At 45.2% G+C, this 15,941-nt stretch overlaps 2 protein-coding genes across 4 annotated transcripts in view; one reads left to right on the plus strand and one right to left on the minus strand.

Annotated features, from left to right (window-relative positions):
• KIF3A (kinesin family member 3A) overlaps positions 1–12,898 on the plus strand; it is a 61,177-nt gene extending 48,279 nt beyond the window's left edge. For 2 of the 3 annotated variants that reach the window (XM_074381568.1, XM_074381570.1), the window contains exons 17-18: positions 7,074–7,162; positions 9,341–12,897. In XM_074381568.1, coding sequence (XP_074237669.1) covers positions 7,074–7,162; positions 9,341–9,384 — 133 coding nt within the window. In that variant the 3' untranslated portion in view covers positions 9,385–12,897. Of the gene's footprint in view, positions 1–7,073; positions 7,163–9,340 lie in introns of all 3 variants that reach the window. The other variant, XM_074381567.1, reaches the window with a different exon arrangement.
• Positions 9,577–15,356, minus strand: IL4 (interleukin 4). Its single transcript, XM_074381573.1, is given in 5 exon segments — positions 9,577–9,745; positions 11,524–11,537; positions 11,539–11,613; positions 14,862–14,909; positions 15,184–15,356. Coding segments are annotated over 5 exon segments (399 nt in total). The 5' UTR covers positions 15,319–15,356; the 3' UTR covers positions 9,577–9,618.
• Positions 15,357–15,941: the final 585 nt, after the last annotated feature.

Genomic DNA, 15,941 nt, shown 5'->3' on the forward strand with positions numbered 1-15,941 from the left:
CCCTTCAACCTCCACCTCCCGAGTTCAAGTGATTCTCCTGTCTCAGCCTCCCAAGTAGCTGGAACTATAGGCACGCGCCACGACACCTGGTTAATTTTTGTATTTTTAGTAGAGACAGGGTTTCACCATATTGGCCAGGTTGGTCTTGAACTCCTGACCTCATGATCTGTCTGCCTTGGCCTCCTGAAGCACTGGGATTATAGGCGTGAGCCACTGTACCTGGCATCAAGCAATGTTTTCAAAATGTCTTTTTTGTAGGGGTGGAAACTCCTCTGGCCATTCCAGGGTTGTTCTCCCCCAATTCCAGCTTACATAAAACTCTTACCTGTGTGTAGAACATGAAGACAAAATTAAAGGTCTGCCCTGGCATGTGCAAGACAGTAAATAGCGCTGCCTTTGCCCCCCTTTGTCCCACTTCTCCAATTGAGTTCTGGAGCTATGGTATCCAGTTCCATCAAGCAATATCACTGAGCCCTTACAAAACCTGTTACTGCCTGTGTTGTCAGGATGCTGCTGAAGTCTTTGTCCATCCTATCATCTCGTCGAAGACTCAAGAAATTTCTTTTAAAGCTAAGTACCAGATTATTATATCAGACTATTTTCTCCCTGCATGTATAATAAGAGTGAGGTAAAATAATGCATTTTCCATTGTGCTTTCACTGATAGGACTATAACATCTGATGACCTGCTTATAGTCTTATTTTTCTCTGGATCATCATTTCTTACTCCCTTTCTTCTTTGTCTAATAATGTTATTTTCTATCTTAATCTTTTCCAATAAATCACTTTGAATCCATTTTTAAAACAAGTTAGAGTACAAATAACTTAAGACCACCGTAAGCCTGTGGTTTACAGGAGGAGTTAACACAGTTCCGAAGCCACAGCCTAAACTTAAAGTGAGCTGGAGCAGCCTTCCAAACACATTTATTGTTATCTCAATTTCTCCTTCTTAAGCTGTTTCATTTGCAAAGCAAATCAGGTATTCAGTCCTTTTGCGGAAGTTGAACAAATGCGTGGGAAAGTGATTACGAAGAGGCTACTTCAAAGAGAACTGTTTCCTCTCAGCATTTATTTCCTGTGACCCAATCTTCAAGTGACTTTTATCAACGTTATCAGAACATCAGATTATCTTACCCAAACACGTTTATGGCTCTGACTAAAGAATATGACAGATCAGACATTCCTCTCCACCTGCTCCCCTCCCCCATCCCTTTTTAGAGGGTTGGGGAAATTTTAGTTTTTAATCAAAGGCTTTATTTCTCCAGTTGTGCAAAGGAATTTAACTGGGACTTTACAACTGAATAAAGTATGTCTCAGAGTAGATACTAATTTTAGCAAGAGGATATTGCCTAACCCAACCTAAAAGCAGGAGAGTCATTACAGAAATATTATGTTGGCCTTGATTTCTCCTCCACTGTGAGTTTTGCCACTTAACAGGTATCCTGTTTTGTTTTTTGTTTACTTTTAGAGACAGGATCTCACTCTGTCACCCAGGTTGGAGTGCAGTGTCACAGTCATAGCTTACTATACCATCAAATTCTTAGGCTCAAATGGTCCTCCCACCTTAGCCTCCCAAATAGCTGGGACCACAGGTGTCTGGCACTACGTTTGGCTAATTTTCAAATTTTTTGTAGAAATGGGAGCTTGCTACATCGCCCACGTTGGTTTAGAACTCTTGGCCTCAAGCAGTCTTCCTGCCTTGGCCTCCCAAACTGCTGAGGTTGCAGGTGTCAGCCAGTGTGCCCAGCGTGTGGCCTGTTTTAAGTGTCCCGGTTAAATTCCTTTGCACAACTGGAGCAATAAAGCCTTTGATTAAAAACTAAAATTTTCCCAGCCCTCTAAAAAGGGATGGGGAAGGGGAGCAGATGGAGAGGAATGTCTGGTCTGTGATATTCTTTAGTCAGAGCTATAGCCCATTATATGTGCACATCTCTTCTGTATTTACTGTGTACCTGCTCTGTGCTGAGAAGAATGTCTTTGCAAAACTCACACTCTCAGGAGAGAGAGGTGGCCATGTGAGTGGAGAATGACTGCATAGCATGGTGAGGGCTGTGGTAAAAGCGGCTGCATGGTGAGCTGCCAGGTGCGGTTGACATGCCTGGCACATAACTGCCTGACCAAAGGGGCACAAGAGTCTTCTAAGGTGAAGTGCTGTTTGAGGTCTTAAGCAGTTCAACAGTTGTGGAAAGGCATTCCAGGAGGGAGTGAGTTTGGATGCCATGCGCATGGGTGGTATGCTTGAAGTAGGGCAAAAGGGGTGGGGGCAAATGAGGCTAAGAAAGAGATGGGACAGGGTCCTATTTTGGAGTTTTCTGTAAGCAGTGGGAAGCCACAGAAGGATTTTAAGTGGGTCACTCACATTGTGTTTTGTCTTAAGGCAGGGTCTCACTGTCACCCAGGCTGGAGTACAGTGGTGTGATCAAGGCTCACTGCAGCCTCAAACTCCCAGGCTCAAGCAATCCTCCTGCCTCAGCCTCCCAATTAGCTGAGACCACAGGTGTGCAAAAATTAATTTTTTTATTTTTGTAGAGACAGGATCTTTCTATGTTGCCCAGGCTGGTTCAAACTTTTGGGTTCAAGCAATCCTCCCTCAGCCTCCCAATTAGCTGAGACCACAGGTGTGCAAAACTTTTAATTTTTTTTTTTTTTTTTTGTAGAGACAGGATCTCCCTATGTTGCCCAGGCTGGTTCAAACTTTTGGGTTCAAGCAATACTCCTGTCTCAGCCTCCCAAAGTGGTGGGATTACAGATGTGAGCCTCTGCACTCAGCCTATTTGTGTTTTAGAAAAACAGCTGCTGGAAATATTGTGAAGGATTAGATGGAGGGAGCAAGACAGGGATGGTGTTTGGGAGAACACATGCTGTACACACCTGTGTCTTGGTGGTGGAAAGGGTCATCAGCCAGAGTACTAGCCTCCCTCTCTTCTCAGCCATTTCTCTTGCACTCGTGATTGGCATAAACTGAGGGAGCAAATTGTCTTCTCCTTATTCATGTTGCCTAGTAAATACCCAGGTTTGCAGTGAGCATACAAAACACCAAAACATACTTTTGTTTGGTTTAACTCTGGCTAATCAGAAACTAGAAGGAGCAGAAAGCTTAGAGACTAGAAGTTGGACCAGGAAGAAGTTGACAGGATGGATTAGAAGATAGGCACTTTAGGCTGGGCATGGTGGCTCACACCTGTAATCCCAGCACTTTGGGAGGCTGAGGGGGGTGGATCACCTGAGATCAAGACCAGCCTGGCCAACATAGTGAAACCCCATCTCTCCTAATACAAAAAATGAGCCAGGTGTGGTGGCAGGCGCCTGTAATCCCAGCCACTCAGGAGGCTGAGGCAGGAGAATTGCTTGAACCTGGGAGGTGGAGGTTGCAGTGAGTGGAGATTGCACTACTACACTCCAGTCTGGGTGACAGAGAGAGACTGTCTCCAAAAAAAAAAAAAAAAAAGCACTTTAGTGAGCCAAGAAGAGGGATGTCTGCGTACTTAGGGCAAAAACCTAGTTCCGGAAACACTGGGCATGACAACCAACTGGGGATTTTAGTACTCCACCTGGGAGTGGAACTCCAACTTGAGCTGATAAACTGAATCTAGAAAGCCTGAAGACCAGATAAAGTGCCTACCTTGCTCACAGTGGAAGCTGCTAGAAACTGAGAAGCCAGACCTGTGTGTCAGGCCAGGCTGCACCTAGCTCCATAAGAAAGTTCTGCATTGTACTTAGCCTTGAGATTCCCATCCTGAAATGATGTGGAGGAGAGGAGAGAAAAACCAAGAGCAGGGTCAATTACATGGACAGACCGCTAGCAACAAGCGGAGTCCCCGTGCCATTTGTAAGAGAGGCCACCATTTGTTTCAATAAAAGACAGCCATAGATTTGAGCCAAGTCATTTTTTGATTCATTTATCCAATAACTATTACCTATTAGATGCCAGTTACAGATAGTTAATTCATTGGCAAAAGGTGGAGGTAGCTGATTGATAGCCAGGAGGGAAAGTTTCAGCCTTACTGTCAACGTCACATTCCAGGCACAGGCAAGAGGCATGTCCCATGAAGCAGGCACGGGCTGTGGCTGAGTTTGCTACATGAATGTGCTCAGATGACAATCATTAACTTTCACTTAATTCTGAAGTTTTTTCACCCACTCTTTGTATATCTATCCTCCTCAATGTGTGTTCTCATTCTCTTTGGAAATTCAATCTTCTTGTATGTTTGCATCTGAGGCCAGGACTGCCTGTCTGGGAGGAAATGGGAATGTGAGTTGCATCTTGCCTGATGAAACTTATCTGATGACAGACCTGCCTAAAGTCTGCATGTGTCCTTTCCACGGCCTGCTCTAAATCTTCCTGACAGCCTTTCCTTTACCATCCTGGCCTCAAACACAAACTGCAACCCACTACTCATATCCTGTGGCAGACTACAGCTCACATTAGCCATTGAATGCAAATGAGCCTCAATCAAAAAAGAAAGGAAATTAAAATTTATAGCATGTGTCTTCTCCGATTGGCCTAAGAAGGCTCCATGACTCTCTTAGTTACTTATTGCCCTTGGCATGCTGGTATTTTATGTGGGCAGGGTGAAACTGGCTGTGGTCAGGGTGAGACTTGAAGCTTTTGATTTGTTCCCTTATTCTGAAAGGGTTAAAAAGATGTTACATGTTTTGGTGTAATTTTAGTACTAGTATTAATTTTGTCACATCTGCGTGAGGATGAAAGGAGTGCTCAATCACTGCTACTAGATCTATATTCTTGCAGAGAAAAAGTCTTCAAAAGGCAAGTTTTGATGACACTTGGTTTTAATTCCCCTTTTAATTTCTTTTAAATAATAGCTTTATTGAGATAGAATTCACACACTACCAAATTTATCCTTTTAAAATGTACAATTCAGTGGTTTTTAGTATATTTATAGAATTGTGCAATCATTGCCACTATCTAATATCGGAACATTTTCATCACCCCAAAAGAAACCTACCCCTCATTATCAGTCACTCCTGATGCCTCCACACCTGCACCTCACCCGCAGCCCATGGCAATCAATATTCTATTTTTGCCTCCGTGGATTCTCCTGAATAATTCATATCAGTAGAATCATACCGTATGTGGTCTTCTGCGTTTGGCTTCTTTCTCATCACATACTGTTTCCAAGGTTCATCCATGTCATGGCCTGTGTCAGTACTATGTTTCTTTTTTTGACAAATATTCCATTTTATGGATATGCCACATTCTGTTTATCCGTCAGTTGATTTTTTTTGGTTGCTTTCACTTTTTTTTTTTTTTTTTTCTTGAGACAGGGTCTTGCCCAGGCTGGAGTACAGTGGTGCAATCGTGGCTCATTGCAGCCTCAACCTGCCAGGCTCAAGCCATCCTCCCATCTCAACCTCCCCAGTAGCTGGGACTGCAGGCATGTGCCACCATTCTGAGCTAATTTTTTGTAAAGACAGAGTTTTGCCATGTTGCCCAGGCTGGTCTTGAACTCCTGGCCTCAAGTGATCCTCCTGCTTTGGCCTTCCAAAGTGCTGGGATTACAGGCATGAGCCGCTGTGCCCAGCCGCTTCTACTTTGTTGCTGTATGAATAACGTTGCTATGAACATTTGTGTAGAGGTTTTTGTGTGGCATGTGTTTCTAGTTCCCTTGGGTATATACCTAGGATTGGAATTGCTGGGTCATAAACTATGTTTATCCTTTTGAGGCACTGCCAGTTGTTTTCCAAAGTGACTGTACCATTTTTCAATCACTCCAGCAATGTAGGAGGGTTCCAATTTTTCCGTGTCTTCACCAACACTTACTGTCTTTTAAATGTTATTTCTTCATTAATTAAAAAACGTTTCATTTATGCACATGGTAACACACACACACACACACACACACACACACAGAGAGACAGAGACAGAGAGAGAGAGAGAGAGAAAGACTTATAATGGAAAGCCAAAATTCTCCAGCCCTGTTTCACCCCTCCTTAGTCCAAGTCCCATTCCCAGCAATCCATCTTCCCTTTTTGTTTTTAGTTTTTTCTAGTGACTACTATTATAATTCCAAAGATTTCTTGATTCATTCATTATTGTTTTTTCTTTTTATGATGAAAACTTTCAATTGTGTAGAAAAGCAGAATAGTATGATCAACCCCCGTATACATCCCTAGCTGCAACAACTGCCAACCCATGACCACTTTTACCAACTGTTTTTTGCTTTATCATTGTTAGATATCATATATTCATTTCCCTATTGAAGAAAGAGAGTTTGCCTAATTTATTCTACCACTTCCAAATTTTTATAGTAAATTGTATTTAGTCCTTCTATTACCTTTGTAATTTTGATAAATCTCTAAATCTTGTGTTCTTATTCCATCCACCATAGACAGTATTATTTAACTGCCCCCTTCTCCATGCAAGCTGGAGATAGCAGTGTCCACCTCTCTTTCTTTTCTTCTGCTTTCAGCTCCCAGACATTGCCAGCTATAGCTCTTATATTGTCTGGCGGATAGCAATTTATAGTCTGTTCTCTAAGCATCATCAGATCTTCTGTGCTTTGTATGCTGGTTGGTTCTAAGACTTGAGAATCAAGATACTTTACACTATTATGACTGTAGAGCCATGTCTTGTACTGAGGATTACTTTTTTCTGTAGACTCAATATAACAATCGTTGTGCCAAGGGGGGAAGAACATTCTGGATATCCAGTTGATACCTTTTCTGTTCAGAAACGTGGTAATCCATAGCACTCATGGACCCAACCTGTCTTATCATTTCCATCTTGCACGGCCTTGTATTCTTTAATTATCTTGTGTGTTATATCCCAAATTCCAGAGGGGGCTCCTCAAGGGGGAAGTGGTCTTTTCTGTTTTGCTCCCACACCATTTATAGTCTCTTGGTAAATTAAATTGATTGCCATAAAAGTTGCAAACCATAATTTCATTTGTCAAGTAAACATAGTCAATACCATTGCTCTTAGATTCTGTATATATTTTATTTTATTATGAGTTATAAATATATAAATATTTTAAAAATAAGCTATAAAAAACTCATAAATTAAAATATTCAGCTTCAACACTTTGAATATTTCTCTTTCATGATCATCTTTAGCCTTTCCAAGAAGTCTTTCAACATAGTCTGGTTGGCTTCCTTCACAGGACAGGAGTTCTACGAAAGAAACATTTCATTAGCTTGCATTGGTAAGCATTTGTCCTCCCTGCCTGTCTACTTGGTCAAGCCTACTCTGGCACTTGCCACCTGAACACTTATCAAACCAGGGCCTCCGGTCTAGCCGGACTGGGAGTTGTCTCTGTCACTAGGTCAGCAGGTTTTACCTGTTTTGGGTGCATACTACTTACACTTCTAGAAATGGTTACTGTATACCATTACCTATCTGCCTTCAGGGGTGTAGGGTGGGTGCAATCTCTCGAGAGGTGTGTCACAGCTAGGTGCTTGCTCAGAGGGTGTTATTGAATATGCTGGCTCAGACCTACCCAGTGCTATACTGGGTCTCCTGCATGGCTGCCCGGATTGCTGAGAGAGATTCAGTCATGCAGCCCTCCTGCCCTTTAACAGCAGCACCGCAGCCCTAAAGGCGGGAAGAACTCTAGATGCCACCACCAGACCACTGCTTCAGTTTGCATCTCAGCTCTACCATTTACTAATTGCATTGCTTAGGACATACTGCTTACTTTATAAAAGCTTCAGTTTCATTTGTAAAGTTGGGACAATTGTTTACTACTTGCCTGCTTCATAAGATAATGGAGATAATTAAAAGAGAGAATATGTGTTGTGCCAAGTCCCTATCCCATTACCTATCCCAGTGTATACAAGGCAGTAGGCCCAGAGAAGGGATGATACATGTCCTTGCTGTCCTCTGAAGCCAATTAATTCCGTTACTTGATGTTAGATAACATCCTCTCTGGGCCACAAGGACTTCTTCTTCTTCTTTTTTTTTTTTCTTGCCCTCTAGTGATTCTCCCTCTTTCTCTGCCTCCTCAATTCTCCCTCCTCCACTTGACGGCCTATTCCGAAGGTGCATGCTGGGTATACCCCCACCTTAAAAAGAGTTTCCCTCACTCCATAACTGCCCTGCAGCCGTGGTTCCGTTACTCTGCAGCCTTGTAGCTAAACACCTTCCGAGAGTGTTCTCCCCTCACTGTTCCTTCGGTGAGCCCTCTTCAAAGTCGGGCTTTCTTTCCTACCAATTTACGTCAGCCTCACCCACGGCCTCCGTCAGCCAAACTCAGGGGCCTTTCTCGGTCCCCACCTGACCTGGCCTTTCAGTACATTTGACACTGTCAACCCTCCCTCCTTGAGTGTCCTCACCAGCCTCCTGTGGTACCGCCCACTCTCCAGTGTTCTCCTGCCTCACGGGCTGCTACTCCCCAGGCCCCTTGGCTGGATCCTTCTCTCCTGACCGCCATATGTTGGAGTGATCTCAGGCTCGGTCCTTGGATCTCTCCCTCTCTGTCATTCAGACTTTCAATAGCATCTATCTTAGGACTCTTCATTTTATATTGCAAGTTCTGACCTCTTCCCTAAGTTCCAGATTTCTCTAACCATCTTCTCAACACCTTCACTTGGCTATCCAACAGCCACCTTATATGTGCAATGTACAAAATTGAACTCTTGATCTTCTGCTCAACCTCCAGCCCTGCCTTGCCCCCAGTCTTCCATCTTTCTGTAAACGGTACCAACTATCGCCAAGGGGGTCTGGGCAGGAATGAAGAGGTCATTTTTCCTCCTCTGTTTCTTACCGCTTACAACAGATCTGTCAGCCGATCCTTCTGGCTCTATTTTTAGTCACATCCCAAATCTCTTCACCTCTACTGCTCCCACCCTGTCCATGCCACCGTCATCTCTAGCCTGGTTTACTGTGGTAGCATCCCAACAGGCCATTTTGCTTCTGTGCTTTCCCCCTTTCAGCCTATTTACCATGCAGTAGCCAGACTGACCATTTTAAATTGTGTGAATCAGATCCTACAGTCTTTGCCCTGCCCAAAAGCTCTGCAGGTGTTCCCTGCCATACTTGTGGTAGAATCTAAAGGCCTTGTGTGATCTGCTGTCCTAGAAACTCCCCCTTACTCACTCTGATCCAGCCACACTGGCCTTCCTACTGATGGTTAAACACAGGAAGTTTATTTCCATCCTAAGGCCTTTGCATAGCTCCTCCTCCTGCCTGGAATGGTGTCTCCCCAGTTAATCACGTGGACTGCTCCCTCACTTAACAAATATCTGCACAGATAATGTCACCAGCTCCTACGTCAGCCCCCTCCCCCATGGTCCTTACGTTCTTTATTCCTATATGTATTTTTGTAGCACTTATCACTACTGGGCATCATTTTACATGTTTGTTTTTCTAATTCTCCCACTAGAACATTCCATGAGAACAGGGACTCGGCCTGTGTGTCATCTTTAATGACACATCCTCAGCACCTGGAGCAGCATGCAGCACTTGTGGAGCTTCAGCAAATACTTATTAAATGAATGAATGAATGGGTTGACCAAGGGTGTTGCAGCTCCTGAGGAGGAGTGTTTAGAAGTGAGGCTGCTGTCCACCAGGAGCCATGCTGCCTGCTTCCTGGGAATGCAGTGCAGCTTACCAAGCCCGCCAGGCTGCAGAGGTTCCTGTCCAGCCGTTTCAGGGATCGGATCAGCTGCTTGTGACTGTGGAAATGCTGTGCAGTTGCACCCAGGCAGCGAGTGTCCTTCTCATGGTGGCTGTAGAACTGCCGGAGCACAGTCGCAGCCCTGCAGAAGGTTTCCTTCTCAGTTGTGTTCTGGAAAGACAAATGCCACAGATAGCCATGTGCCAGCTCCATTTGGAGGATGGGAGAGAAATCTTTCCTCTTGATTTCTTCTTTCCAGGGGGACAAATGGAGGTGAGTTTGCTCCACTACAGACCCGTCTTCAAGTATTCCAATGAAGGAAGGCTGCTTGCCACAGACATACACCTCTGTCAACAACCTCATCCAATTACTTGCAAACGCAGCAGCCGATTTTGCTGAACGGATATCTGAATAAAGTCACCCCATGAGGGAGGGGCACAGTGGGGACTAGAATGCAGGACCATCTGTCGTACAGCCCTGGTTCCGCATCCCTGTCTCTCTACCCTGGGAGCTATTCTTCTATGGGAAGTGCCCACATGAGCTCTCAGTCAGGTTCTGCTGTCGTTCCCAAAAGGGTTTAAAATCCAGCATTCTCTGGAAATCCTGCATGCCTGATGAATAAATGAGCACACATCTTTTGGCCTGGACTCTGCTGCTTTGGGCAGCACTCTCCATTTGGCCCTCCCCATGGGAGAGGAGAGCAGCACATGGTCCAAGTGAGGAGCTAAGATATTTCCCCAGGCAGCAAGAGATAAGTGTGCAGTTCGGGGACGGGTACTCGGGGAGATCAGGGGAGGCTCTGGGAGCGGGTGCCGTTGAGCTGAGCCTTGGGCAGAGCTTCTGTAAGGGGCCTTATGGCCCCACATGATGCAGAGTGAGAATCTCCTTGGAATGGCAGCAACTGTGAGGATCTGGCCACATGACTCTTCCTGGGGCCCTTAGCTTTAGAGGAGGGAATGGACACAGGGGAACAAGTCATTGGGAACCCAGGAAAGGGTTCAGTCTGAACTGGGTCTGGTATGTCCTCTCATTTTCCACTGAAGAACACAGATGCAGAACCTGGAGAGGGTCTTAGCTTGAGCCCAGTTCCTTTATCCAATTCAGACAAAGAAAGCTATCTCCAGCCTCTGCCCGGACATGCTCTGGTTCCTTGCTACCCAAAGTGTGGTCCACGGACCAGCATGAACATCACTTGTTAGGAATGCGGAATCTCAGACCACCCCTGCCCGGCCCAGACTCTCTGAGTCAGAAGAGCAGCGACAAGATCCTCAAGGTTTCTATCAGCAGCACTGTCCAAGCAACTTTTAAGTTCTTACAGTTTTTTTTTTTTTCCTGATGATCAAGGTAATATATATTTACTATGAAGGTAATATATATTCAACAAAAATGCATTCACTCATCCCACCAGCCAGAGGTAACTGCTGTTAATATTTTGGTAAATATCATCACACTTTTAAAAGTACTTTTTAAAATTGGGACCAACTGTTGACACTGTTTTGTCACTTTTTTATGTTTACATGTACCATAAGCATTTCCTAAGGCCTTCGGTGGTATTTAAGAGCGTGGGATTGAGAGCTGCAGAGGAACACATGGCAGAGCTGTACTGTCATTTGTCAGGCCCCTATTGGAGCAGCTTTTTCTTCCGTAAGTAAGCGGCAGTGAGTAAACGATGTAAATCTTTGTGTTCATCTCTTATTTATGTAGGCTAAACTCTGGGAATGCAGTTCATATTTTAATGTTTTTTCCAGGAAGATCTAGACCCAGACTGAGGTACCAGAATCCCTGGCTACAGAAACTTCCCTCTTCCCCCTTCCCCCTGTGGGGCATGATGTCCATGGGCAGAGCGGTTGGAAGGACACTTACGTAATGAACTGAAAGTCATTCCTGGTTCTAGTGGGAAATGTAAGAGTGTGCCAGTATCTCTGGGCTCTCGGAGCCAAGAAACAGACCTCTCTGGGCTCTGTGGCCAGTCGAAGTGGACAGGACATGGGGTGGGGGCAGACGCTACCTGTGTGTCTAGAGGGCAGACACCCATGCTGCTGGAGAGGGAGCAGTGAGATTCAGGAAGGCCAAAGAGTCAGCGCTTTGCTTCTTTTCCCACAAACTTTGGTGAGATATTTTCTGAAATGTTGGCTTGGAGCCTAGAAATTCAACTTAATTTTGACCCAGATATGGCCACATAAGTATAGGAAAAAAACCCTCTAAAGATGTTTTTCAAAGGACTTTCTAAAGGGAACGAGGATGAAATAAGAATTGAAAAGAGTCTGCATCAAATGGAAAAACTTTAGAAGAACGCATCCTAAGGGCAGTTTTAGTGCAAGGCCTTAACATTGTTGCTGCACTGGTGTTACAGCGACAGGGTGACATTCCATCCTGTCCTGGCCCCAGACTGCTCCTACCTGCCTATCTAGCTCTTGCTACTGGGTTTGTCTGTCCCAGGGAAGTGCCTCAGGGGGAGCACTTTGACAGACCTCACAGTTCAGAACCGCTTAGGGAGTCACTCAGAAGGAGGGCCTGGGCCCATGCTGGAAGGAACTCTGTCCCTCCCAGGAATGGCAGGAAACAGCCACTTGGGAGATTTCTTCTGTGGCAGTGACTCTGTGAGAGTTCTAACTTGGTTCTTGACCAACTTCACTGAGGACCATACAAATCCAGCCTGACTGGCACTGCATTCATTATCTCCTGTCCCGCCCAGCATAGTCAGCTGGGAAACTCCTTCAAAAACCGAGATATTTGAGGTTCATTATGGAACTCTCTGTAGAATTATGAACTTTAGCTCTCTTTGGTAAATAGAAAATACCTCCAACTACTTGTCCACCCAAGAAACCCTTCGTCAACCAGCCAGCTTGCTTTTTCCCGCTTTGCTGTTCTTCAGACAGCCTTGACATCACAGACATCCCAAGAGGTGTTGCCTGTGAAGCCCAGGACCCACATCAGTGCCTTCTTTCCAGCAGCCGCCAAGAGTAGCATGCTGCCCAACTCAGAGATACGCCAATTCTTTAGTATAATACAATTAATAGGCTGGATTTTGGAAAGATGTTTTCTTTGAGAACACAAAGAAGTACACTTTTCTCTGCATAACACCTCTGTAGGCTTTGAAAATAGCAACATTTCATGTTCTGAAATATCTTAACATGTAAGTAAGCAGTGCTGAATCTTTGAGGGGAAGAAAAGAGTGGAAGAGTGAGATTGTGAACTCCAGGAGGATGAAGTTCGGGGAAGGCGTATGAGACAGGTGAGAGCGAAGGCAGACAGTGGGATTGTTCTAGGAGATGTCTGTGTGTGTGGTGAGAGGGGTGAGTGAGGACTGAGTGAAGAGGGGAGTTAAGGATGGGGGGGCAGCGGTGTGTCCTGGCCTGTGCCTGGGGATCTTGTAGAAACAGCCCAGATGGGTCGCCTCAGGCTCGGCATCCTGGAAGGTTTGATCCTCTCCAACCTGGGCCCCTCCTTCTTAGAATCATCGCTTCTCTGCAACCTGTCAGCTTTTAATCAAAGTTATATAATCTCACAATAACACTTTCCACTAACTCAAGAGCTGGATTCCAATCAGCCCTGCAATCACCTTCAGAATCACTTTCGTATCTTCACATGTGGAAACTGAGGTGCAGAGAGGTGTGAAGAAGTGCTGAAGGGCAGCCACACAGCTAGTCAGTGGCAAAGCTGGGGCCAAAACCACAGGCAGTCTCACCTCCAGGCCCTCACCCTTCCTCCAGGCCTGGCTTCTAGTGAGCTGGCACTTCCCTTGGCTTTGTGAGAGCCTTCTCAGCAGTAGGCCTCCAGAGACCCAGGGCTCAACCCAGTGGGCTCTTGGATACTAGTAGGAGCCATCTCAGTTGGAAAGACTTGGAGATTTTAGATCGATAGATAGATAGATAGATAATATATATATATAAATATAAAACATATATATACACACACACACCTGTATTTTACATATATATATATACATATATATGTCTATATGTAAATTGCTATCAGGGTGTGGTGGCTAATCCCAACACTTTGGGTGGCCTAGGTGGGCAGATCGTTTGAGCTCAGGGGTTTGAGACAAGCCTGGGCAAAATGGCAAGACCCCATCTCTACAAAAAATACAAGAATTAGCTGGGCATGGTGATGCACACCCATCATCCTAGCTACTTGGGAGGCTGAGGTAGGAGGATTGCTTAAGCCCAGGAGGTGGAGGCTGCTGTGAACTGAAATCGCACTGCTGCACTCCAGCCTGGGTGACAGAGCAACACCCCGTCTCAGGGGAAAAAAAAAAAAAAAGTGTGTCTGTGTCCTTCAGAATCTCACCCTGTATCGGACTCTTGGGATAACCTTTAATGAAATGAGATAGTCCAGATAAAGGCCTGAAGAGCAGTGTCCCTCATGGAGCAGGATGGGCCGTGTTCTATGGCCTGGGTGCCAGGGTATGGCCCTGCCCAGCCCACAGGGCTTCATCGCGCGGAAAGCAGGTAGTTAGGAGACCACTGTTAAACTGAGGCTTTGGGGCTTTCATTCTCAGCCGTGTGTTTCCATGAAAACAGGAACTGAAGTGCACAAAACTATTGATATGGCTGTAGTCATGTTTGTCAGAGAAAATGCACTATCAGCTGTCACATCTATCTCCTCCCACTACAGATAGAGGGGTGGGGGTGAGGCAGCACAGGAGGCAGAGAGGCGAGATGCCCAAGCAGCCTGAAGCAGGGATGTACTGGACGCCGCCGAGCAGGGTGGTTCTGGACCGGGCTGGAGGATAGTTTGGCCAGCCAGAGCAAGCTGAGGGGGTCTGGACAGCCAGCCCCGGAACCCAGTGGGCTGTTATGTGGCCAGGTTGTGTAAGAGGAGGGGCTCTAGCAATACCTTTTCTGTTGCCATAGGAAGTCTCTTAGACAAAATGAAAGCTCCCTCGACCTGTCATCTCAATATCTGTTTTTGTGAGGGTATTTGGTTTTTCAGAAATGTATGGGCCAGAAAAAGCCTCTCGTTCAACAGACATTTATTGAGTGCCTTGTACATTCCAGGCACTATGCCAAAGCTAAGTAAAACCCAAGAGGGCTTTTCTTTGACCAGGATCTGAGTCAGGATTACAGTTTGTAAGCTCTCTATTACACGTCTTCTAAATCAAGTGAAACCCGAAAGACCAAAACATGCTTAAGAGTAAAGATCAGACTTCTCATTCTTTGAAAACATCTAACACCTATAGTTAATTTGGGCCTGCTCGTTTTCCATTCAACAAGTTTCTTGTTCAGACACTTGGGGATGGCTGTCCCCATTTGCCAAAACAGACCGCAGGACGGCTTCTTACCTTGGAGGCAGCAAAGATGTCCATTACGGTCAACTCGGTGCACAGAGTCTTGGTCCAGGCAGAAACGAGAGAGCAAGAGACAGAGTTAACCTCCAACTGGACAGAGCAGTCCTTGATGAGCATATCTCACTTCCTCCAACTGAGAAAACTTCCTACAGACCCTCAGACAAACAGAGTGTCAGGGGAGAAGCCTCCCTATGCTCCCCTGGCTGCCACTGACCACCAGTTTCAACTTCTCTAGCAGCTGTTAGGTTTTCATGGCCTATAAATACCGACAGCATCACCAGAACATCTGGAGAGATGGTGCCAGATAGGTACTCACCTTTTGCTCTGTGACAATGTTCAAAGTTTTGATGATCTCCTCTAAGGCAACATCGCAGTTGTGTCCATGGACAAAGTTGCCGGCGCATGCTAACAGAAAGAACAGAGCGGGAAGCAGTTGGGAGGTGAGACCCATTAATAGGTGTCAATCTGAAGTGACAATGTGAGACAATTAGTTTATCAGGAGAAGCTAACAATGCTATGCTCTGACAAAGATATCTCTATATATAGATTTAAAATTGCTGAAACCGAGGAAAAATGAGTTTACATTGGAAATTTTCGTTACACCAGATCGTCAGTCATTTGGGGCCAGTCAGCACCTCTCTTCCAGGAGAAAAAATGCCTCACAAACAGGTAAAATGTTCCTGTGAAATCAGACCAATAGGAAAATGAAACCTTTTTTAAAAAAATTAACTACAAAGTTTCAGCATAGGAAATTACACCATAATTTGCTCTTTAGATTAATCTTATCAGCTTGGGGCTGCTGTTGGCTTTTTGCTTTGCATAGGAGGGAGAGGCCACAGGTGTCCGAATTTGTCTTAGTGCAGTCCTCCTGGGGAAAGATAGAGTAATATCAAGAAAGTTTGACTTGAAAAGTGTTTTAACCTGGCTTCTTCCAAGTATGGGTGGCATCTTAGAAACTGTTCTGTCGTGGAAAAGCTGATCTGGGGCTCCTTCTCTGTGTAGAGGGAGAATAACAGGCATAGACTCTCTGCCCCAGCACTGGGGCATAATGTTCTCCCAAGTTTAGGTGTTTGG

Source organism: Saimiri boliviensis, chromosome 1 (assembly GCF_048565385.1).
Source record: "Saimiri boliviensis isolate mSaiBol1 chromosome 1, mSaiBol1.pri, whole genome shotgun sequence".
In the NCBI taxonomy this organism is placed as follows: Eukaryota; Metazoa; Chordata; class Mammalia; order Primates; family Cebidae; genus Saimiri; species Saimiri boliviensis.